We start from the raw sequence: 25,694 nt of genomic DNA, 5'->3' as shown, positions 1-25,694 counted from the left end.
TCAGAACATTCCATGGACAGAGGAGCCTGGCAGGCTACAGTCCATGGAGTCATAAAGAGTCAGACACACCTGAGCAGCTGAGCCTGCATTCACAGCCAGGATTATCCTCAGATACCAGCCGCTCCTAGGAGAGTTTTTTGTTTTTTTGTTTTCTTTTAGTCAGGTCCCCTTTGCAATAACACAGGGCCAAAGCAACAGTGGGTCTACGTTTCCAAAATCCACTTATTCAACAATCAACAACGGTTCACTGAGTGCCTCTATGTGCCCTGCTAAGCCCTGGTTTACAGTGATAAATGAAGGCTTACCAGTGGGCAGCAAGTGCCCCACTGTTATCCTCCTGCTCACCTGTCTGCCCAACGATGGAGGCGCTCAGTCTGTGGGGGATCCTTGAGGACACCTTCAAGGTCACTCGGATCTGATAATACCTAAGAAAAGAACAGAGGACAGGCTGCTGAATATCGGACTTATTATTGCCTGCTTCTAAAAACACCTAGACTTAATCCTAAAGACTGTAGGCAACAGGCTAGTTTCTGGATGGCATGCATGATCGTCTAGCATCAGAGAGAGATTTATTTTGCCAGCACTGTCAGGGAGGGATGAGATGGGCCAAGATGGAGACAGGAAGTTGAGTACATCTGAGGATCCTATGAGACACAGAAAAGGTTGTGGTAATAGAAATAGGAACAAGGGAGCGATAAGTCATATGCCACAGGTACGTTATGAGAGATGGCTTGTCTTTAGGTGAAAAAGTCCATTTTACAGAAAATAGGATTTGAGTGTGTGATGGACAATCCATACACGAACTGAACTGCTATCACATTGCAACACAAATATTTCCTTTAGAAACACAGCAGCTGAGCTGCCAGTCCTGGGGGTATCAGCGAACAATGTCACCAGTGTATTTCTACGCTCTGGGTTTTATCACGTCACCCCCATTTCTAGATTCGGTCATTGCAGAATGTCGAGCAGGTTCCCATGCTGTCGGGAGACTCTTATTTGTCCTCTTCTGCCACATGTGCTGAAGCATGTTTGGAAGTTCTGCACCTCGCAATTAACGATCCTTTCATTTGCAAGAACACGTCTGGCCTATCATTGTCCTCCCCTTCCACTGTTTTCAAACCCATTGGGTAAAAGACTTTGAATGAAGCAAACTGAAATAGAAGTAAAATAGACTATGAACACGCATCAGTTTCTCATGGCTCACTGAACTCACAGCTGGGAGCTATTCTGCGACTGAGTCCGTTGCATGTGAATACAGTCAGAGAAGGTCCCTGTTGATGCGTTCATGGGTATACGGTGATCCAAGGAGACCGAGAGCAGAGAACACAGGCACTGCACTCGTGCGGCTTGGGTGATGTCACTTGAGAGCTGGGTGACTCTGAGGACATCATACGCCTTCTCTGAGCTGTTTGTATCTGTAAAATGAGGTCTCCTGCATTGCAGGCAGATTCTTTACCCCCTGAGCCACCAGGGTAGCCCCAAAAGAAAGAAAGAAAAAGATCTGTCATAACTTCTGCTTCCAGGAAATATGGAGTAGACATATTTTTCCCTATTCTCACTAACCGTAGCCAAAAGTTCTACACAGTGTACAGAAAAAGAAACAAAAGGAGGTTCTCAAAGGTGAAGAAGAAAGCAAACCGTCTAGGGACCTCAAGGTCCAAGGAAAGACATGGTGGTGGGTTTTCTGGATATTCTTTTGCCTCACAAACTTCTCACTGTAGTTCATCTGTTATTCCTCTCTACAGCACATTTAAAAAACAATGGTTTTTAATCTCGAGGAAGCTGAATTCACCATTTTTTATGGGTAATGTGTTTTGTGTCAGGTTTAAAAACCCTGCTTAGTTCTAGATTCCAAAACTCCTCTATTTTGTTTTCCTAAAAGCTTTCTATTTTTCATTGAGGTCTATGATCCACTTTGAGGTCATTTTTACATGAGGAGTGAGATATGCTAAGTTTCTGTTTCGTCTTATTCGGGCCTATGGGTGTCCAGTTGCTTCAGGACTATTTATTGGAAAGGCTTTATAGAATTACTTTTGAAACTTTGTCAAGGATCTCCAGGGTGACCTCTGACTGCTGTGTGGGGCTACAGGTCCAGGCTCCCCATGTGGTCTGTGTTTAAACCCGGTCAGGTGGAGTTCTAGTTCCCATCACCGCCTGCTCGTAGGGAAAACCTAGCTCTCTACTTGAGACCTTCTCTTGCTGGGGGAGAGGGGGGAGGTGCTTGTTACAGCCTGGCAACATTGGACATCCAGGGTCCCACTTGGCCTTTGCTGGTGTGGGTGGAGGTCAAGCCACAGTTTTTCCTATGCTGCTTGGCTCATACAGAACTACTATTGTCAAAACTTTTCTGTCTTGCTAGGCTGCTTCCTATTTAAAAACAGAGACATTACTTTGTCAACAAAGGTCCGTCTAGTCAAAGCTGTGGTTTTTCCAATAGTCATGTATGGATGTGAGAGTTGGACTATAAAGAAAGCTGAGCACCGAAGAATTGATGCTTTTGAACTGTGGTGTTGGAGAAGACTCTTGAGTCCCTTGGACTGCAAGGAGATCCAACCAGTCAATCCTAAAGGAAATCAGTCCTGAATATTCATTGGAAGGACTGATGCTGAAGCTGAAACTCCAATATTTTGGCCACCTGATGTGAAGAACTGACTCATTGGAAAAGACCCTGATGCTGGGAAAGATTAAAGGCAGGAAGAGAAGGGGACCACAGAGGACGAGATGGTTGGATGGTATCACCGACTCAATGGACATGAGTTTGAGTAAACTCTGGGAGTTGGTGATGGACACAGAAGCCTGGTGTGCTGCGGTCCATGGGGTCACAAAGAGTCAGACGTGACTGAGCGACTGAATGAACTGCAGCTGCTTCCTTCCTGGTCCTGTGTCTCAAGAAAGCAGACATTTTTGGTTGGAGCTTTTATTTTGATAATTAAAATGGCCTCTGAGTGTAGAGCTAAAGTGATGTCTAGTGTCCCTAAAAGCAAGAAGCCTGCGATGTGCCTGACACAGAAAAGAGGGTGTTCAGGTAGGCTTCACTCAGGAATGAGTTACACTGCTGTCAGCCATGAGTTCAATGTTAATGAATCAGATGAATATATTTGTATAGGCAGATACATATATATGTATATATGCTACACTGTGCTTAGTCGTTCAGTCATGTCCAACTCTTTGGAAACCCATGGACTGTAGCCCACCAGGCTCCTCTGTCCATAGGGATTCTCCAGGCAATAATACTGAAGTGGGTTGTCATACCCTCCTCCAGGCAATCTTCCCAACCCAGAGATCAAACTCAGGTCTCCTGCATTGCAAGTGAATTCTTTACCTTCTGAGCCACCAGGGAAGCACAAGAATACTGGAGTAGGTAGCCTATCCCTTCTCCAGGGGAACTTCCTGACCCAGGAATTGAACTGGGCTCTCCTGCATTTCCACCCCACTCCAGTACTCTTGCCTGGAGAATCCCATGGACGGAGGAGCCTGGTGGGCTGCAGTCCATGGGATTGCAAAGAGTCGGACATGACTGAGTGACCTCACTTTCACTTTTCACTTTTTATGCATTGGAGAAGGAAATGGCAACCCAATCCAGTGTTCTTGCCTGGAGAATCCCATGGACGGGATAGCCTGGTGGGCTGCCGTCTATGGGGTCGCACAGAGTCAGACACGACTGAAGCGACTTAGCAGCAGTAGCAGCAGCAGCAGCTCCTGCATTTCAGGTGGATTCTTTAACAGCTGAGCTACCAGGGAATCCCATGTAAAGGCACATATATATACACACTTAGGTGTTTCCACATACACCTATAAACAGAAACACACCTAAACAAGCTATATATTGATCAGGTGATGAGAACATGACCAGAAGCTGTCAGGAACATAACCCTGTGTTTCTGCTAGGATCTTTTACCACCATCATGAAATCCAGAGAGGAAGCATCTGAGTCAGAGAGACAGAGGCAGAGGGGAAGGTTCTTGCGCTGTCTACAGCAGACAGTTGCTACTTAGCAATAGTTAATGACCACTGTGCAGAAATGCTGGCTGTGTAATGCTAGACCATTTTATTTTTCCAAGGAAGACAGTAATTCAGATTTTTAATAAACCAATTTAAAATTTTTGAATGTTGGTTCATAAATCAATGACAATGCCAAGAGCAACAGCAAAAACAATTAGCAGCAGCAACCACAGCCACCGTGTTAACAATAAAGCCCTGTGCTGACAAGATAAAATACACTTGCAGGCTGAATCTCCACGGGCCAGCAATTGGCAAACTCTGATTTATACAAATACAAGATGTCACTTTTAGTGTTTCGATAATAAAAGACCAATGCATTTTAAAAATTTCATCATCAAAGGAAGAGGTACAAATCCTACCACCACCAGCAGCAGCAGCAGTTGTAATATTCAAATGGTTTCCTCTCCAAACATAAAATAGGTCAATTATTGCCAGAGGCTATGCATTGCTTTTCTGTTGGATTATGCTCAGAGCAGTTACAATAATGCTCAAGCTTTATTAAGCATCTCTGTGCTAGGACTTATCCTAGGAAATCTCATGTATGCATTCTTGTTTGGTCCACCACAAAGGCTTCATAGGGCTTTTCTGGTGGCTCAGTGGTAAAGAATCCACCTGCCAATGGAGGAGATGTAAGTTTGATCCTTGGGTTGGGAAGATCCCCTGGAGGAGGAAATGGCAACCCACTCCAGTATTCTTGTCTGGGAAATCCCACGAACAGAGAAGCCTGGTGGGCTACAGTCCATAGGATTGCAAAAAAGTCACACAGGACTTAGCGACTAAGCAATAAAGTCTTTGTAAAAGAAAGCGTTATCTCAAGTGTCAACCAAAGAAGACACTGAGTTTTGGAGGACTCAAACTACTTAGCTAAAGTAGTTAAGTTAGCAAAAAGCAAAGAGGTTCTAACTTGAGAAACAACAGTAATTTGTTTTTGCCTATTATATCTGATAAGAGTCATATTTGTTGCACAAATTATAATTCTTTTGTTATCAACTCCGGAGCATTATCTGAATTGTGCTCCTTAAAAGCGCTAATGGTACTGAACCTTATTTCCAGGAACTAGTCATCTTGAACTTCAGATGTTTTATAGGCATATGTTGAAAGAAACAGGTTTCAATTAAGTTGGCCCATTTGGCTTCTGTCTTGATTACACAGAATGTTTCCATCCCTTTAGCAATTATCTTTTTTCTGAAAACAAGTTTCTGTCAGGCCATAAACTCATAAACCATGATATCTATGACATAGATGGTTTTGTTTGATTCTTTCAGGAAATCTTTGCTGCACTTCCTGTGACTTCCATCTTCAAGATTAGAAAACGAAAGCTAGAAATGAAGGCATCTGTCCAAGTTCACATATTCAGTAAATAATGTTAGTGCATCTCCTAGACCTTATTGCTTCAAATAGATATACTTTAACCATTTTAAAGTCACCTTCTTCCAGTTGTGATGACTCAAGGAAGACCCCATGAAGAAGGGAGTAGTTAGCACCAATCCTTGGGGAATGAACAAGCAGTAGGGGAAGATGGGAGTAAGTACCAGTCAGAAGGGATGGAGAAGAGAAGACCAGGAAGCGAAAACCTTCAGACTACATGCCGGTATATTTGAACAGTCTAGATTTGCAAAGGGCCCTTTTGGGAAATAAGAGGAAAACAGGCATCCTTTATTGGCTTCCACCTGTAAAAGTGACACTGAACTATGCCCCTTACGTAATGTGGCAGGTAGAAGAGTATCCCTTCCAAAGATAGCTACATCCTGATCTTCAGAACCTTTGAAGAAGAATTAAGGTTGCAGGTGGAATTACAGTTGCTAATCAAAGAAAAAAAAGTATTTTAAGTATAATGAGAGCTGTACTTTTGTACACTGTTGGTAGAATGGAAAAATCATGATAGCCTTTCTGGAAAGCAATTTGGCAAGAATATCAAACATTTTTATTTTCCTTGATGCAATAGTTCAATAGGAATCTAACTTTATTTTTATTTTTTGGCTGTACTGCACAGCATGCAGGATCTTAGCTCCCTACCAGAGATCAAACCTGTACCTCCTGCAGTGGAAGCACGGAGTCCTAACCACTAGACCACCAGGGAAGTCCCTAGGAATCTAACTTTAAAAGTGTGTGTGTGATTTTTATAATAGTGAAAAATTAGAACAACAAAGAAATGGTTAAATGAAATCCTATGATGACAATTATATAACCTATAAAAACTATGATTTTGAGGACTACTTAACAAAGGAAAAACGTACAACACATTTTTAATGGGACTATCCTCATTAATTTTTTCCAATATGGTGTTTAAAAGTTAAAATAATGCCAATAAGTGAATCAATAAAGTTTTAATAAGTTTTTTAAAAAATCAGGAGATTATTCTGGATTACCTGGGTGTGTCCAAAGCATTCATCAGGCTTCTTTTCAGTGAAAGAGGAGTGAGTGACAGAAGAATGCAATGTGAGAAAGGTTATCATCCATGCTGGCTGTGAAGAGTAAGGGGCCACCAGCCAAGGAATGTGGACAGCCTATAGGAGCTGGAAAAGATAGGTTCATAGGACCTCCCCTAGAGACTCTACAAAGGATCACAGTCCTGCCAACATTCTTATTTTAGCCCAGAGAGACTTATTTCAGACTTCTGTCCTCCAGAATTATTAGATAATAAGCTTACATTGTGTTAAGACTAAGTTTGTGGTGATGTATTACAGCAATAATAGATTAATGTGTACAGGCTTTCAAATCCCCTCCTCATGACAAAACAAATAGACAGGAAAGGTTATCTCTATGTTAACAATATACAAACTGCAACTCAGAAAGATTACATAATTCTCCTGCAGGCACACAGCTAGTTAATGGCAAGATTTAGTGGGGAATAAAACACCAGTGGTCAGTGTTCAGTCACTCAGCCATGTCCTACTCTTTACGACCCCATGGACTGCAGCACACCAGGCTTCTCTGTCCTTCACTATCTCCTGGAGTTTGCTCCAACTCATGTCCATTGAGTCCATGACGCCATCCAACCATTTCATGTCACCCCCTTCTCCTCCTGCCCTCAATCTTTCCCAGCATCAGGGTCTTTTCCAATGTGTCGCCTCTTCCCATGAGGTGGCCAAAGTATTGGAGCTTCAGCATCAGTCCTTCCAAGGAATACTCAGGGTTGATTTCCTTTAGGATTGACTGGTTTGATCTCCTTACTGCCCAAGGGACTCTCAAGAATCTTCTCTAGCACCACAGTTCAAAAGCATCAATTCTTCAGTGCTCAGCCTTCTTTATGGTCCAACTCTCACATTCATATATGACTACTGGAAAGACCATAGCTTTGACTGTATGAACCTTTGACCATTTGACTAAAATTTAAGTTCTTATTTGTGGTGGAAGCAAAGCCCGGTGCTTTAACATTCATAAGCTCACTTAAATTTCCCCATTGTCCATTTTTCCCCAGAAGCCTAACCCCACTTATTCTGATCACTAATGTATTTTTCGTCTGTTTTCTCAAAAATGCAGTCAGAATATGAATGCTGCTTTTTGCGTCTATGTTTCTTAGAGCTCTTACTAACAGCACCATACAAAGGGAAGAAAAACATCTTATAAACATCAGTTATTAGTTGATTAGAAATATCCAGCTTCTGGGGGAGACAAGCCACACCCTATTCTTCTATTTCTAACAACTACCATGATGTTGACACAGAGCTGACATTCATTCAGTGCCAGAGGAATGCACAAATTCATGAATGAATGAATGAGTTCATTCATTCAATAAACCACATTAAGATTCCCTCAATAAACCACAAGGATATACAATCCAACCCCAACATCTACAACTGGGTGAGTGGCTCAGAACCCACGTGTGATTCTTCTAATATTAACAGAACTAGAAATAGGGACTTTCCTGGCAGTCCAGTGGTTGAGATTTCATTTTCCAATGCAGGGAGTGCAGGTTCAATCCCTGGTCAGGAAGCTAAGCTCCAGCGTTTTGTGGCCAGAAAATCAAAGCATAAAACTGAAGCAATACTGAACCAAATTCAATAAAGGCTTTAAAAATGGGCCACGTAAAAATACATACAAAGTGGAAATCTATTCTATAATGGGAGTACAGAGGTCTATGGCATTTTGTCATAACCACTTTCATGCCAGAAGTATTATGAAACCACCTTTCTGACCCAGGGACGTCTGACATGACTTAAAACACAAATCACTGTGCTTGCAGAAAGGTCAACACCAAGACTCTGGAGCCAGAATGTTCCAGAGCCAAGCAGACAAACTTGAGATAGTAACTTTCCTTTTCTGAGCTTCTTTCCTTGTGGGCAATGACACCACTAATGACACAGAACTGTCATGAGATGTGAACAGGGCAGTGCCTGTAAAGCCCTGGCTGAGTCTAAACCCCATATTCCATTAAAGACAGAATACTGGTGTTACTGTTACCTAAGACGGGTGTGAAACACACATCCTCCCCAAACACGATCCCACTCTATCCTCCAACCTCATAGCTGGGGTGGAGCTGGGGAAAGGTGAGGGTCTAGGGGTACAAGGTTCAGAGATGCCTGTGGCACAGAGTACTTCATAATACAAGTGGGAGACACAAGATGGAACTCTCTATTCTGATATGGCTTTGTTCATATGGCTGCAAAAAGAAGCATCTTTCTTTGAGTCTTCAGAGTCAATATAGCACAGTGGTTAAGAGCGTGAACTCTGAAACTCTGCCTGTTACTGGTCATGTAAAAACCTCAAAGTGGAGGGCCTGAATATCAGACATAATTAAAAGTTGTGAGATTGAAGGAAAACAGACTGGCTCCCAATCGGGAAAGGAGTACGTCAAGGTTGTATATTGTCACCCTGCTTATTTAACTTACATGCAGAGCACATCATGCGAAATGCTGGGCTGGATGAAGCACAAGCTGGAATCAAGATTGCTGAGAGAAATAGCAATAACCTCAGATATGCAGATGACACCACCCTTATGGAGAAAGGGAAGAAGAACTAAAGAGCCTCTTGATGAAAGTGAAAGAGGAGAGTGAAAATGCCGGCTTAAAACTCAACATTCAAAAAATGAGGATCATGGCATCTGGTCCCATCACTTCATTGCAAATAGATGGGGAAACAATGGAAAAAGTGAGAGACTTTATTTTCTTAGGCTCCAAAATCACTGCAGATGGTGATTGCCGCCATGAAATTAAAAGATGCCTACTCTTTGGAAGAAAAGCTATGACCAACCTAGACAGCATATTGAAAAGCAGAGACATTACTTTGCTGACAAAGGTCCATCTAGTGAAAGCTATGGTTTTTCCAATAGTCATGTATGGATGGGAGATTTGGACTATAAAGAAAGCTGAGTGCCAAAGAATTGATGCTTTTGAACTGTGGTGTTGAAGAAGATTCTTTAGAGTTCCTTGGACTGCAAGGAGATCCAACAAGTCCATCCTAAAGGAAATCAGTCCTGAATATTCATTGGAAGGACTGATGCTGAAGCTGAAGCTCAAATTATTTGGCCACCTGATGTGAGTAAAGACCCTGATGCTGAGAAAGATTGAAGGCAGAAGAAGGGGATGACAGGATGAGATGGTTGGATGGCATCACCGACTCGATAGACATGGGTTTGGGTGGACTCCAGGGGTTGGTGATGGACAGGGGGGGCTGGTGTGCTGTGGTCCATGGGGCCGGAAAGAGTCGGACACGACTGAGCGACTGAACTGAACTGAAGGACATACTGTTTTCGACTGTCTTTTCAACTTTTATGTTTTTATATGCAACTATTAAAATTTCTTTGTAAGTCAAAAAATAAAATAAAATAAAATTCCATTTATGGCAAATTAAAAGCAAAGTGGAAGACCTGCTGGCTTTCAGGTGAAACTCCCTGGTGTAGCAGGGAAACCAGCAAAGGCCTGCCAGTAAATAGAGGCTCAGTGTTCTGAAAACTTAACCATAACAAAGACCCAGGAGAATGACCGATATAGTTTCACTACACACTCATAGACTGATTCATCTATTCTGACAGTATCCACCCACCATGACAGGACTACAAGCCATTTGGCCCCAGTAACAAATGATACTTCTTGAAGAAAAGTTCACTTTACTATTTCAGCAAAACTTATCTAGATATTTCTACATGGTCAAACAATGATTATAACAATTCAGTCAGATTCCAGTAATGTTTACGTTGAGGACCCTCCTCATTCCTTTATCCTTTTCCTCCTTGTTGATCCAGAGGGTCTGTGTGTGGCACTCACCCTGTGAACTGTCTCAGAATCCATAATCCCAATGCAAGGGGGTGTGGGTTCAATCCCCGGTCGGGGAACTAAGATCCCACATGTCTCACGGCATGGCCAAAAAACAAACAAACAAAAAAAAACTACAACAGCAATGACAACAGCCATGATGCTTTTGTGTGACTTAAGACAATTTAAACTCTCTGAACTTCAGTTTTCTAATTTACCAAGGGATGTATCAGTTCCCTTCTGGAGCAGACACTGATAAAAATAAAAACCAAGAGCAACCCTGGGCTGCAAAAAATGATGGATATTATTTTTGCTATTGTTACTTTTACACATTAACCCTAACGGGTTCACAAACAAACGCCTGTCTTCATAAAAGCAGGCCACTTACAGGAACGCAAAGCTGCAACACCAGGAGGCTCTTTGGAAATGCTTCTGTAAAAAACGAGGTTGTGCGCCTGCTGGAGCACTGAGATGCACCTCCCCATCCTGGCATCTCCCTGCGCCGTTTGCGTTCACACTGGCTGCTGGACCTGTTGTTCCCACCTAATGAGTCAGCCAGATGGGGTTTCTAATGTGCACGAGTGGCCGTGTGTCAGTGTTGTCAGCGCCAGTCTTTATGTCACCCAGAAAAGCACCCTGTGCAGGTAAAATGAAGGCGCCTTCTCAAGAGCCAGGCTAGGATGGGATGCCTGACACCTAGGGCAGCAGGCTCTCCTCCTTTTTGACTGGAGGCCATGTTTGATTTTCTTCACATTTGTGTTGCTTGATTAAATGACATTGGGTGGAAGCAGGCTTGCAAGCTTCTCCTGCAGCTTGAAATGACAGGGGTAATTTAAAACCTCAGACCAGAAAATCTACTGTGCGGTATCACACTGGGGTGAGGGTCTCTGCAGAGAGAATTTTTCTGATGGGTGAGACCCGACCCAGCTACAAGTTCCAAGCTGTCTGCAGATAGGGGCAGGGTTGGAAAGCAAACACAACTCACAGGTCTTTTGTATAGCGAGGTCAGAGGCATGGGATGGAACCCTGGAGCTTGTACCTCACAGGGCAGGTGTTAAACACTGGCTCATCTCTTATGAGTGACCTTCAGCAATTCATCTGACCTCTCTGAGCACTGATTTCCTCATCTTAAAAATTAATGGTTGTGAAGAACAAATGGGGCCCTATAGGGAGAGCACGTGGCACAGTGCATAAGACATGGGAAGCACCAACTCCTTTTAAAATTATAATTGTAATTATTAAAAGAATCGTGACTTATCTAGATGCAGCCATTGAGAAGCACATGCATCAAAAGAGAAAACAATCCCAAGACCACCAAGCTGGTTTGCAGAAACCATGCCAACACCATGCTAGAACACGAGACTGCTCCTTCTGGCCCACTGTCCAACCCACCCTACCAATATATTTGCATACAATTTAATTCTAGGATATATTTTCATATTAACTGATAAGGCCCTCTACACAGAGATGACTAAATTATCTTATTGTAGCTTTGGATACTCTGCACATATTAACAACCACCACAATATCATAGTAAGAATAAAGGAAGCATATTTCTCACAAGCCAGTCTGAGTCAGGCACCATACCAGATGTTTAATATGCAGTGTCACATTCTATTTGGATAATACTCATAAAAGGTGGTCATTATCTCCTCTACTATTCCTTTGAGGAAACTGAAGTTCATAAAAAAACAAAACTAAACACTCATAGACTTATAGCTTGTCACTAGAACTGAAATATAAACTCATGGCTATGTAACTCCAAAGATAAAAATATATTCATATATTTCAAATTAAGGTCAACTCAAAATAAAATGACACATGCACCCCAATCTCACTGCGGCACTATTTACAGCAGCCAGGACACGGAAGCACCAAAACATCTATCAACAGATAAAGAAAAGAAGATGCGGCACGTATATACAAAGGAGCATCACACAGCCAGAACAAGGAATGAAACTGAATCATTTGCAGAGACATACGTGGACCTAGACAGCGTCATACAGAGTGAAATAAGTCAGCACGAGGAACACAAATATCACAAACTAATACATATATGTGGAATCTAGAAAAAATAGATTATCTTATTTTCAAAACAGAAAGAGACACAGAGGTAGAACAGACACATGGACGCCACAGGAGACAGAGGAGGGTCAGGATGCATATTGATACTGATGTATATTGACTGACACCATTGATACTGTGTGTAAAATAGATAACTAATGAGAACCTACTGCACAGCACAGGGAACTCTACTCAGTGCTCTGTGGGGACCTGAATGGGAAGGAAATCCAAAAACGAGGACAAATATGTATGCACATGGCTGATTCACTTTGCCATACAGTAGAAATTAACACAGCATTGTAAAGCAGCTATACTCCAATACAAATTAACTTAAAACAAATCAAGGTCATTTCATATATATACTGGTCACCTGCAAATGTACGTGGGGTGCAGTGATGGCTCATAATAACAGGAAGAATCCAAACATTCCATCATGCCAGTGATAATAATGGCGAAAAAATTTGCAACCTTTGTGTCCACTTTATCCACATTCTTGCTACTCAGTTATGGTCAACTGGAAATTAACCTATGCTAAGTGCAAAGCATCAAGGCAGGGGCTGAGGGCCCAGAGACAAACGAGAAAACAGTCCCCACCCTTAAAGAGCTTACAGTCCAGCAGATATGAAAATTGATTTCACAAATTATTCTAATCATAGGGAGGCTCTCTGAGTTTTCAAGAAGATGAGATGAAGGGCAAGGTTAGCTCAGAGTGCGAGATGTTGCCTCCAGTATAAAGCAGGGGTCCACCCAAGGCAGAAGTGAATTAAAACTCATCCTTAAAAATAGCACAGTGTACTGGAGAGACGTCCTATGTTAAGAGACAGGAGTGCAAGCCAAGTGTTCAAGCCCAGTGAAGACATCAGAGTAGCTGGAGCAGAGAGGGGTAACTTGAATGTCACCCATTTTCAGTATGCCCGCATTATAATGCTGGTCTCCAGGAAATAAGGCTAGACCCTTGTTCAGTAGAACCACGATGTGCTTCTTAGGTATTAGAGTGCAGGCTTTGCCCCCGATCGTGACTGAGATCCTGGCAGACAGGGGTGCTCTGGAACAGAAGTGTGTTCATGTTGCATGTAGCTGATGCATCTATGCGTGAGTTCACCTGATTTCTGTAGGGTTTGAGCCATCTCACATGTGTAGGTTAGAACTGATGAAGCTCAGTGCCATTTTGGCTCACCCTTGAAGAATGGGTAGATCTTGGCCATGCTAGGAAGATGGAATGATATTTTAAAGTGGAAAAGCAACTTGGAGACCTTGCAGAGGGGTGGTTTCTGGAGAGCGTGAGTGAGAACAGTAGGGAGCTGAGTTTGGCTGGACTGCAGGATGGGGTAGGAGGAACTATAAATACATATTTCCCAAATATTTACTCTAGTATGTGTGCTCACTCAGTCATGTCTGATTCTTTCCGAGCCCAGCGGAGCCAGGCTCTGCTGTCCATGAGATTCTCCAGGCAAGAATACTGTAGTGGGTTGCCATTTCTTCCTCCAGGGGATCTTCCCAAACCAGGAGTCTAACTCTTGCCTCTTAGGTCTCCTTCATTGGCAGGAGAATTCTTTACACTAGTACCACCATTTGCTATTATAAACAGCAAGATACCCAAGATAACCTCCCGCACCAGAGGATGTAAGTGTGATGGCTAAAGACACCAACTGTGAAATCAAAGAGAGTTTGGTCCCACATTCATCACCTCCCAGCTGTTTGACCTCAAGAAAGTTACTCAATGTCTCTGAGCTACCATTTCCTCCCTTGCAACATGCAGATAAACAATTAGACCAAACTGCTAGTGTTTCCTAAGGGTGACATACAATAGTTTAGCACAGCACAGAGTCAGTCCTCAGTAATTGTTGGCTGAATTAATTATCACCACGATTATTCTAATAAAGGTAGTTTTGTGGAAGGCATTGGGCAACACCATGGAAGACCAATATCTGGAGTTAAACCTGGGTTTGAATCCTGGCTCTGCCACCTGCCAGGAGTGTGACATTGGGAAAATCTTGCACCTCTCTGAGCCTCAGTTTTTTTCATTTGTCAGAGGGGTAGCAATACCCATTTGGTAGGTCTGTTGGAAGAATAAATGTGATAATGTATGAAAAGTGCCTCCACTCCACGTCTACTCAGAAAATACAAGATTCTTCAGACATCATTTTGGATGATATTACCTTCTACTCTGCTTTCTTCCTGAAAAAAACACAAGGAATCTGGTGTGAGTCATATATCATGCATGTGCCACGATGACGAGTAAGTGGGTACTAAATCTGTGTTAAAAACAGCTTGAAAGATGATGAGTGCACGGAGATAGACGCATAAACACCCTCACCAACTGTTCTCTCAGAGGAACCGCTGACCAATTTCCAGCCCTTTCCAAGGAGAACGTGTCTCTTTTGAGAAGACACGGTCACTACCCTGCTTAATTTTCTTCCCTTGGCTGCTATGTCTCTTGATTGCCTTTTGCTATAAAAACTAACAGGAGTTTGAAGGCGTCCTGGAGACTTCAAGGAATTTCCTTGTCTGCATAAAAACGTCCACTTCCTCACCCATCAGATCTTTATTACTGCAAAACCATTCAGACAGAACCACCACGAAGAAGTCCCTGAGCTCCATTTGACTAAGAGATGCGCACTATAATTACCATGGGGGAGGCGTTTTGAAACCAAAATATCCTTCTATGAGGCCAATTGTCTCTGCCAGCGGAGGAGTGGGGAAGAAAGCAAGGCCTCGGGGTGAGAAGACCTCTCTGTTTGGCTGTGAGGCTCAGAGGAAGCGGGGGGGGGGGGGGTGGGGGGGTGGGGGGGGGGTGGGGGGGGTGGTGTTTAGAAGGCAGCAAGGCTCCCAGCCAAGCCTCCACTCTCTGGTCACAGCTGTGAATGCTAAAACAAGCCTGATAAGTGATTGTGGACAAGCCCTGGGCTCAGTGCAAGTGAGACCAGGGTCAGGAAGTTAAGAGACAGATGACACCACCTAAACATTAAATGAACTGCACAGACGGACAAGGGAAAAGAGTCCCAAATGCTTAAGAGCAGAATGCAGAGGCAGCTTAAGAAAGCTGCGGCAAACTGAACCCAGGAATGCTAGCTTAAATCTGGGGTGCCTCTCACCCCGGTGGGCAAAAGACTGCTCCTTGATGGGCTGGGTTTGCTCAGTCTCTCCCTAAGCAAACTCTCCAACCATTCTCTCTCTCCTGCCCCACCATCCACCACCCTCCACCCCATCACCGACACCTTCTTCTCTGACGATAAAGCTGAGGCATCTGCTTGTATTTCTGCAGCCAGGCACCAGCTGCTCGATTTTACTATCAGTTGCCTTTTCTTACATTTCTCCCTTAATCTACAATCAAGGGGCCTTGAGTTCAAAACTCCGGCTGCTGGGATAGGCCCTTCAGGGCCATGTCAGTCATCTTTATGGAGAGCAATCCACCACTTCCAGTGTCCTCCCTGCCCTTGAGGACTGGGCAAGACAAACACCCAACCAACATCTGCAAGGGCAGGGCAGCCCCAGGCAGTCTGGATCCACAGAGGACACTGGAGAGTGCTCCCTGCACAGTCGCAATCTCAACACTGTCCGACCAGAAGGTGCTGCCCTGTCCAGTGAAATGAGCACAACTTCCGGCCATCAAGCCCTGACCCTGCATTGAGTGCAGCTCAGTCCAGGAGGACACCTTCTGTCCAGGGGTCAGTGAACCACCTAAGTGCAGCCATCTTCATCTTACCCATGAAGGAAACGAGTCTTCAGAGGTTAAGTGGCTTTCCCAAGGCTCTGCTGCTCATAATTAGTCAAGTGGGAACTGAGATCCTGCTGCTACTGCTAAGTCACCTCAGTCATGTCCGACTCTGTGCGACCCCATAGATGGCAGCCCACCAGGCTGCCCCGTCCCGAGATTCTCCAGGCAAGAACACTGGAGTGGGTTGCCATTTCCTTCTCCAATGCATGAAAGTGAAAAGTGAAAGTGAAGTCGCTCAGTTGTGTCCGACTCGTAGCAGCCCCATGGGCTGCAGCCTACCAGTCTCCTCCATCCATGGGATTTTCCAGGCAAGAGTACTGAAGTGGGGTGCCCAGCCTCAAAGCCCATGTCCTTTCCCCACCCCACTTTTTCTTAATGAGACGTGTATCCTGGAGGCGATCGATCACCTCCAGAGTGAGCTGTCATTTATATCCCCATGTCCTTGGCATGTCACACATAGTGGGTGCTAGGGAACGTTTGCTGACTTAACACAGAGTCCCCAAAACATGAAGAGCTGAGTAATGAATGGCATAGATCATAAATGCAGTAAATATCTCACATGCGTCCTTCAGCATGCATTCTGTCACTTGACTCAGGCATACAAGGTACTAATCGAGAGTCTCTGGGTGGTTTTAACCAATGATGTGCCAAACCCCAAGTAGCTGACTTTATGACTTAGTTCTCAAGAAATAAAATGGCCCTACTATCTTCAGGATGACAGAAAACAGCTTCACTTCTTTCTAAAAGCGGGTCTAATAGTCATCATTATCTGAGATTACAGGTGAGGAAAAAGGTTCAGACAGATTGACTGACTTCCCCAAGGCCACGCAGCCAAGAAGCAGCAGAGATGGGATTAAAAACAAGGTTTGTCAGACTCGTTAAACCACATAATCCCACACTAGAGAGAGATCTTCCGAAGCTGAGCATAACACAGTCAAACCTTAATAACCTCACACTGAAGACAAATGAGTGAAAACTTGAAAGGAAAAAAAAAAAATGTCTTTACACTTGAGTGACCTGCTGAGTGCTTCCCAAAGCACTGGGTTTTGTTTGTTTGGTTTGGTTAGTTTTCTACTTCTTTTATGGCAGGTTGAGTTGAAGCTGAGATAAAGAAATGTAACAGAATCAGGGTGATCCCCCTGAGAACCCTGAGATGATTGTTTTTGTTGCTGTGCATGCATGCTAAGTCATGTCCTACTCTGTGCGACCCCATGGACTGCAGCCTTCCAGGCTCTTCTGCCCATAGGATTCTCCAGGGAAGTTCACTGGAGTGGGCAGCCATGCCCTCCTCCAGGGGATCTTCCCGACCCAGGGATTGAGCCCATGTCTGCTCAGTGATGCCCTGAACTCAGTTTTAAGGGGAAGCAGGAGTTCAGAGAGAAACCTGTATATGACAAAAAGAGGTGACCTACCACTCATCCCAGGTAAAGAGATCAGCGAAGGTGTGGAGGTGGATGAGTCTGGCCAGGTCAGACTTTGCTGTTACATGTGCTTCAGGAGGGGCGGTGAGGGTGTGTGCTGGGGCAGAATCCAGGGTTGATGGAATGGAGTCAGAGAGCATCTACTAGGCACCAGGCACCAGGATGGATGCTGTCACATAAATGACAGCATTCAACCCTGGCAGTTATGCTATTGAGGTGCCACATCCCAATTCCCAGGAGATGAACCTGAAAGTCACAGGTCAACCTGGTCAAACCAGCCCATCTGTTGAGGCGGTAGAACTGGGATTGGGACCCGGACCTGGTTGCAAAGAGCACACTCATCCTCTGTACCACTCTGCCCTGCCTGAGTTCAGGCAATGGATGCATTATGATGCCATTAACCCTGACAAGTGAAGACCCGGGTGAAGGTCTGTGTGGTCTGTTACGGGGCTGGGAAGAGACCGGAGTGAACACAGAGCACAGTCAACCCATGCCGGAGTCAGGAGGAGTCCGCTGAACTCCAAACCAATTCAACTGGACTCTGAATACACCAGAGGAAAAATGACCTCTAAATGAATGCAGCCAGCTGCAAGCTCACAAAAGGCACCGCCTCCTTCCAGATCTGAGGCAGGGGGAGGCACTTGAAACACTGCTTGTGACAAAGAGTCCTCCGGGTGACTTTAAAGGGCTGGTCCTAATCACACGGCTCTTAGAACACAGCCACGCAGACCCCCAGGAGAGGAGAGGACATCCAAGAGGGCGGCTGAGCAGGAGACTGACATCCGGCGGAGACTTCACTTTTAGCACAATGAGGTGGATAATTAAAGACTGACTCCGGGGAAGGACACGAGAAACGACAGAACCAAGGTCCCTCCTCGAAGTCCAAAGCCCCCAGTTCTGCATGCCAGAGTTCAGATACATCTGCTAGAGCAATTATTTAAACAAGCATACATGTGTGCCCACAAACATGCGCACACAGCCATGCATGTCCACAACTATGCATGTCAGAGACATGAGTGTGTGCCCATGCATGCCCACAAATGTAAGCACACATGACCACAGGCATGGGCACACGGAAACAAGCATGACCACAACCATACATGCCCACAAACATGGATGCACACACCATGCGCTGCTGCAAACACGCACGCACGAGATTCGGAACCAACTGCACTCAAGTTATATGTTCACAGACAAGCAATCTTCCTAAGTCCCTAAGGAACCAAACTTGCTTAAGTTCCTTGCTGCAGTGACCTGCACCTATTCTTAAGGTATGCCTGCATTTTTTTTTCTTTGAAAGTTTGGACCATGAAGAATAGTGGAAGAATGTACTCACTTGTAGGGAGGATAACTGCTTCACAATGTTGTGTTAGTTTCTGCTGTACAACGATGTGAATCAGCCATAGGCACACATATATCCCCTCCCTCTTGAGCCTCCTTCCCACCACCCCCCCATCCTACCCCTCTTGGTCATCACAGAGCACCGAGTGTTAGGGAGGAGCTTAAGTACTGAAATTCATCAGTGGAAGGGACAGATAAAAATCACAGCATCTGTGCAGCTTACATTTTAGCAGGAGGATCAAATAAAGAAAGAAGGGACAAACTAGTTATGTCCATGGTACACGGGAAGGTGATGCAGAGAAGTTGTGGGGTTAAAGTGTGATTAAAGAAGGTGACAAGCACAGACTTAACGGAGGTGAGAAGTTTTGCTCTGCAAACATACTAGGGAAGAATGTTCCGGATAGAGGAAGATACCCCAAAGGCCCCTGCTTGGTGGCCAAAGTGGGAGCGGGGGACGGAGGGCAGTGATGGAGGAACGGGCAGGTGTCCAGAGTGGCTGGAGCATCAGGAAGGGGCTCAGAGGCCATCACAGGGACTCAGGATGCCATCCTGAGTGAAAGAGGGAGTCGAGTCACTGGGAAGTTTTGAGCAGAGAAGTGACACTCCCTGACTTAGGTCCTAAAAGGACCCTCTGGCTGCTGTGCTGACAACAGAGGGAAGAGGGAACCGGGAGGAAGCAGAGCCTGGGAGAACAGTGGAAGGCATCCAGAGAGGAAGGACAGAGCCTTGCGGAGGGTCTGGGGTATCTGGTGAGTATAAGTCCAAGGCACTGCCCGAGGCATAAGGAGCACCAGGAATAACTCTGAGGTTCCTCTGTGTGTGGCTGCCTGTGATTCTCCAAGACAGGAGAAGCTACAATGGAAGACCTTCAATGGCGCTCTGAGGCCATGCAGAACCAGGTAGTCTTTTTAAAAATATAATTTACATGGATATTTTAAAATCAAACACAAATAGAACATGGTTTAAGTGCATGAATCCCTGGCTTCAGAAGAACAACAGAGGTGGTAGATAGTAACAAAAATGTATCCACAGCCCTGTTGCTTCTTCTGTTGATGAAACAGTGTTACCTCTACAGAATCAAATACTGCAGTAGAAAAATACTCTATTCATTCAAGACTTTTTCCAGAACAGAGGTGATTATTATACACAGAGAGAGAGACACACACACACACACATTTGAAGGGCTTCCCAGGCACAATGATAAAGAATCCGCCTGCCAATGCAGGAGATGAAAAAGACTTGGGTTCAATCCTTGGGTCAAGAAGATCCTCTGGAGCAGGAAATGGCAACCCTCCTCCAGTCTTCTGGCCTGGGAAATCCCATGGACAGAGGAGCCTGGCGGGCTACAGTCCCCGAGGTTGCAAAGAGTCACACAGGACTGAGCAGACACACCACACACACACATGCCTGAAAATCCAAGCACAAGCAGTAACACACAAGAGAATCTGGCCCTAGCTCACCTTTCCAGCAGTCACAGCAGCCTTATTTCAGCTTCTGGATGAAGCTGCTCCTTCCAGGGCCTCATACCTGCCCTTTCTTCCTGCTCTCTTTCCTCCCACTCGTACTTGGCTATTATTTTTCAAGTAACTTTCAAGTCTCCTTTTAAATGTTCCTTCCTCCACGAGATCCCTCCTGAGCCCTCATCTATTAATACATGAAGCATCTCCTGTCATACTTCTTACGGCCACCTGCACTTTACATCACAGCACACGTTTCATACCAAACTGGCTCCTTTAGAAAAGGAAGCTTAGATTCAATGACTGTCTTGACCACTGGACTAACGTTCTGTGAGAACAGGGACTGCTTTGTTTGGGTCATCACCCCGAAAACGGCACCCAGAACTATGTCAACTACACAACTGACCCTCAATGAATACTGTTGTACTGTTCAATACAGAGAAGAGGAGGGTCAAAATATTTCAACCCAAAGTGTCCACTTGTCAACAAGCTTTTATTGGGCTTCACTGGGTGCCAGCCCTGAGTGGCAAGCCTGGGAACCAGGAGTGGATGGAACCTGGATGCCAAGACCTAGCAAGTAATGAGGAGGTGGTTGGCACTAGCGGTGGGACAAAGGGAGGGCCGAAGGATGCTCCTGATCAGGCTAAACTATAATAAAGTCTCCTGAGATAGGTGATCTCTTAGAAGAGACAAAGACAACCTGAGCAGGAGTTAGCAGGGAGAACACTGCAGACAGAATACTGCAGCAGCTGTGGGGGAGGCACGAGGCTTGGAGGCAACAGAACATGCAAAACCCTGGCTGATTTCCAATGCACAGGGTGGGTGGGAGGCAAGTAAGCTGCCAGAATCATGAGAGGACTTCCCTGGTGGTCCAGTGGTTGAGAAGCCGCTTGCCAATGCAGGGGACATGAGTTTGATCCTCAGCCCGGGAAGATTTCACAGGCCATTAGCACTGTACTCACAGAGAGGGACAACGTGCCTCTCCTCCAGCGAACAGCCCTCTTGCAGTCTCCTGAGATTTTTGAGTTGCTTTTCAGATAATCCAGGTAGCAGCCCTTGGTCACCCACCGTCCACTCTGCTTACATATCTACAGGGGCTGCTGGCTAGTCAGGACTGGACTCAGATACACCAGTTCTGGGATAATCAGAGACTGGTAAAGAATTGGCACAACCTTAGCGACCCTGTGATCCTGAGCCCAGCTGTGTCGACTCAAATGTGTCCCATCAAATGTGACCCTCTGTTCTTTCGTCTGCATAACAGTCCACACAATCATAACCCTGACTTCATTAGGTTGTTTGAAGAACTGAATGAGATAATAAATATGAAGCCTAAAAGAGTTTCAGGCTCAGGGTTCAAAAAAATGTTAGCCAATGTGGTGTTTACATATTTACTGGTGGATTCCCAGTGGTTTTCAAACAGATGCAATGATACCCCCGTGTCCTGATGAACAGCCTCAGAGGGCACACCTCAAGAAATGTTGACCAAACCAACTCTACTTTTCCCTTTTATATTTCAGATTTCCTTGAAGATTCATCCTGAGGAAAGGAAGTCAAAAGTTTTTCACAAACGTTTGAAGGTTTGTGATTGAATATATCATCACCTTTTCATCAAATATGTAGTTTTCCAAGATTCTCAACCATCCGAACCCCATCTTCTTCAGAAGGAGAACATTCGTGATGGTCAAGGCAGCCTGGCCCACTAAAGACCAGTCCACTAGAAAACATTTCCTGACATAAAGCACTTAAAATATATCTTCCTTTCACTCCCACAGGCTTAGTTCTGGTCTCAGTTGAAGAAACTATTGATGAATCTCTTTCACGTTCCTGGAAGACTATTAGTGATCCTGAAACGGTGATCACAATCCTGAATCCTCCCCAGCTCATTTAATTACTCCTTGTTGGGCATAGCTGGGGCATCATCTGTAAGCTTAGAGAACTCAGGCTTGTCAACACGCTGCCAGGTGTCCTGGAGGTGAGACACTGAGAGGTGTTCAAAGCCCCTGAGACACGGCCACAGCCTAGAGGAGGGAGTGATGCCCAGCCTCCCTCTGGCACCAGGACTGGACAATGCAAGCCAAGAACGTCTGAGTTGGGCAAGGCCTTCCCGAGCTCACTCTGGACCAATGCCACTTGTGAAGTTACCGCCAACAAAACGAACGGTGTCTGTGAGTTTCCTCAGTTCTTCAGACCCCGAGAAGATGTGTGGATGTAGAGGTCCAGGATATGGGTTTTGGAAGGGAAGCCGTGTGGCTTCTGAGAAAGCGTGTGGGGTTGGAAGTGAGACAGACTTGGAATGGCAGCTGTAGTAGTCTACATGGCTTCAGGCATTTTGTTTTACTGTTTGTCAAAGGCGGTTTGCTCATGTGTAAAGTGGGAAAGATAATATCTGCTTCTCCAGGATAATTAAATGAAACGATGGAGATAAAATGCCTAGCTCAGTTCCCAGGATACTGCAAGGACTAAGCTGAGGCCAATTCATTTCTTTGTTTCTTTTCCTGTTTGCTTACTTCCCCACTATTTGCGTAGGTCGGGCCACCCATTACCTATTTGATATCTGCATGATGAGAGGAAGCATAAATGGGGAGACGAAGGGATGGATATGTGGAGAGATGAACGGTCAAATCTCAAGAGAGGTGATTCTGTGGCCCCTTCTGCAAGCTGAGATAAGGAGTGTGGAGTCAGCAATGCAAAGCACGCACAAGAATATATGAGCTGCACAGCAAGCTGGAGGCAGGCTTAAATCCTGGGCTGACACCAGCAGTAGGGCTCCTTCAGGCAAATTGTGTAATAACCATAATGATGATAAGGATAAATAATAATTAGATAGCTCAAAATCATCGAGCACAACACGCACACATGTAATTTTTTGTTCACAAAAGCCATAGGAGGTTGATACTATCATTATCTGGCTTTCAGATGTGGAGAAATGAAGTCATGTGTCCAGGACCATACTGCTCTGGGGGCTTGGAATCAGGACCCAGAATCAGATGTTCTGACACCAGAGCCCAAACATCAGCCACTGAGCAAGCCCCTTTGAATTTCCCTTGTGTGCTCATCTAAGAAGTTTCCTCAGTCATACGGTATCTCAAAAATGTAAACTAAAAATCCGATTCGACATTCTTAATACAAATAGAGGGCAATAAATGTCACCCTGGATCCTTCACCAACATCAGCATTCATATCGCTTATTCTTCAAAAGAAGGCTTCGGGACAAAATGGAAAAAAGTCAGGTACCATCGTCCCCCCACCCCCAGTTAATTCCAACTTTGGACAGTTTTGCAAATCTATCCTTGTGATGGATGGACAACAGCATGAGAGAAAAAGCAACCTCCAAGAGATGTTCTTTGGAACATTCGTATCACACAGCCCACTCCACATGTGTGCATACACACACAAATACACATGTGTGTGTGCACACATCTGTGATATCATGAGTAGAGAAATACTGTTGCAAGGAACATCCCAAGAGAGGACTCTGGCAGGAGACCACGGAGGGACTAATGTTCCACAGAAGACACTGGGGATTTTTTGGTTATGAGAGAAGAGTTATTGATTAGGAACCAGGAAATCTGAGATCCTGAGAAGACTTTTCCGCTCTGCAGCTGTCTATTACAAGGCAAAGCATCCTTTCTCTGCACCCAGTTTCCTTATTCATATATGAGGCAAACTTGAAAGAGCTGATGGGAGAGCATTCCAGGAAATGGGAACAGATAGCACAAAGGCTCTAAGGCGGGGCCACGTCCAGTATAATCAAGAAACTACAGAGAGACTATTGCGGCCAGAGGTAAGCAAAAGAGGGAACGAGTAAACCAGCCGTATGGACTTCGGCTTCATTCATAGCCAACTGGAGAACAGCAAGTTGGAACAGAGGAGCATCACTACCTGACTTAGGCTTTGCAAGGACCATCTGGCTTCTGCGTTGTGAGGAAACTAGACATGGGCATGGATCAGTAGGATCAGCTGGGCAGATTATGGTGCAAATCCAGGTGGAACTTGATGGTGGCTAGAACCAGAGAGCATTAGCAGTAGAGGTGAGAAATGTTATGTTCTGCATAACCTTGGACGATAAAGCCAGTAGGATTTCTGGATAAAGTGGACACGAGGTGTGAGGTAGAGAGAAGTCATGAGTTGCTCTAAGATGTTGACTTCAATAACAAGAAGGATGGAAGTGCCATGAACTGAGATGGGGTTGTTTGCTGGAAGAGGTTTGGGAGGGCAGGAGATCAGGTTTGCTGTTTGGATAGAGCAAGTTTAAGATGCCTTAAGACAGCAAGATGATGTTGGATGGAGGACACCTACTGGGCAAGTGTGAAGTTGAGAAGAGAGGAGAAACTGATGACCTAATAGGGAAGTCAGTAGCTTATAGGCAGGCTTTCCAGGTGGCCCTAGTGGTAAAGAACCTACCTGCCAATGCAGGAGACGTAAGAGATGAGGGTTTGATCCTTAGGTCTGGAAGACGCCCTGGAGGAGGGCGTGGTAACCCACTCCAGTATTCCTGCCTGGAGAATCCCATGAGGGGCCTGGAGGGCTACTGCAGAGTCAGACACAACTGAAGTGACTCAGCCCGACAGAGCTTACAGGTGGTATTTAAGTCCACTGGACCAGGTGACCCAGGGGGTGAATGTAGGAAAGCACTGCCAAATTGATTGGTGAAAACCTGGGCTACTGAAAGAGATGTATTTTGATAATAGATAATAAGAGATGTATTTTAATAATAGATAATAAATATCAAGCACCGTGCACAGACTTCTGCTATTTATTCCTTGTATTCAGTAAGTACAGCTCAGTCTATGAACACTGGGCCCCTCTTGGGCCCGAGGTATCCATTCATCTTCTCTCCTTCCCTCTTCCTCCCCTGTCTCTAAACACTGGAGTCTAAAGATTTATTTCAGTTGGGGTAGACAGAGACAGGAAGAAATCCCATTTTGGCATGCAAGCCTATGCTTAATCCTTATTGCTCAATCTATTTTCTCAATGCCCTGCCCTAAGAGAGTATTAGGAACTTTCCCAGCTATAAATAAAGGACACCGGTTCCATTTCATTACTGTTTCTTATGGGTCTAGAGCCCACTAAGTCATCTGAAGACAGAAATCAGTGGTGGGATCTGAGCTTTATACAAACCTCAGAAACTACCAATCAACAGGATTTGGAGTGCAAAGAGAAACTTCCTTGTCACAAGGCTCAATAAACATCCCCTTAATCATCATGACTGGACTCAGATAAGTAACCTCACCCAATGAGTAGGATTCAAATGTATGAGTGTCAACTATCTGTCAGGCAGTGCCTGCATTCTCCACGCTTCAGCCAAAGGTTGTTTTAACCCAAATTTGATCCTCTCTTAAAACATGCCATACTCTCCCCTCCTATACCATCCTTGGGGCTTCCCTGGTGGCTCAGATGGTAAAGAATCCACCTGCAATGTAGGAGACCCATATTAGCTCCCTGGGTTGGGAAGATCCCCTGGAGAAGGGAATGGCAACCCACTCTAGTATTTCTG

The 25,694-nt window shown here is 44.9% G+C and overlaps 1 protein-coding gene across 7 annotated transcripts in view; it reads right to left on the bottom strand.

The window, feature by feature from the left end:
* Positions 1-25,694, bottom strand: part of FAM135B (family with sequence similarity 135 member B) — a 264,335-nt gene that overhangs the window by 122,992 nt on the left and 115,649 nt on the right. For 4 of the 7 annotated variants that reach the window (XM_070802404.1, XM_070802409.1, XM_070802402.1 and 1 more), the window contains exon 3: positions 346-425. The exons of the other annotated variants lie outside the window; for them this stretch is intronic. In XM_070802404.1, coding sequence (XP_070658505.1) covers positions 346-425 — 80 coding nt within the window. The remainder of the gene's footprint in view (positions 1-345; positions 426-25,694) is intronic. 7 annotated transcript variants of the gene reach the window in all.

Source organism: Bos indicus, chromosome 14 (assembly GCF_029378745.1).
Source record: "Bos indicus isolate NIAB-ARS_2022 breed Sahiwal x Tharparkar chromosome 14, NIAB-ARS_B.indTharparkar_mat_pri_1.0, whole genome shotgun sequence".
NCBI lineage: Eukaryota > Metazoa > Chordata > Mammalia > Artiodactyla > Bovidae > Bos > Bos indicus.
The sequence above is the reverse complement of the archived record's forward strand: the minus strand, read 5'-3'. Positions and strand labels throughout refer to the sequence as shown.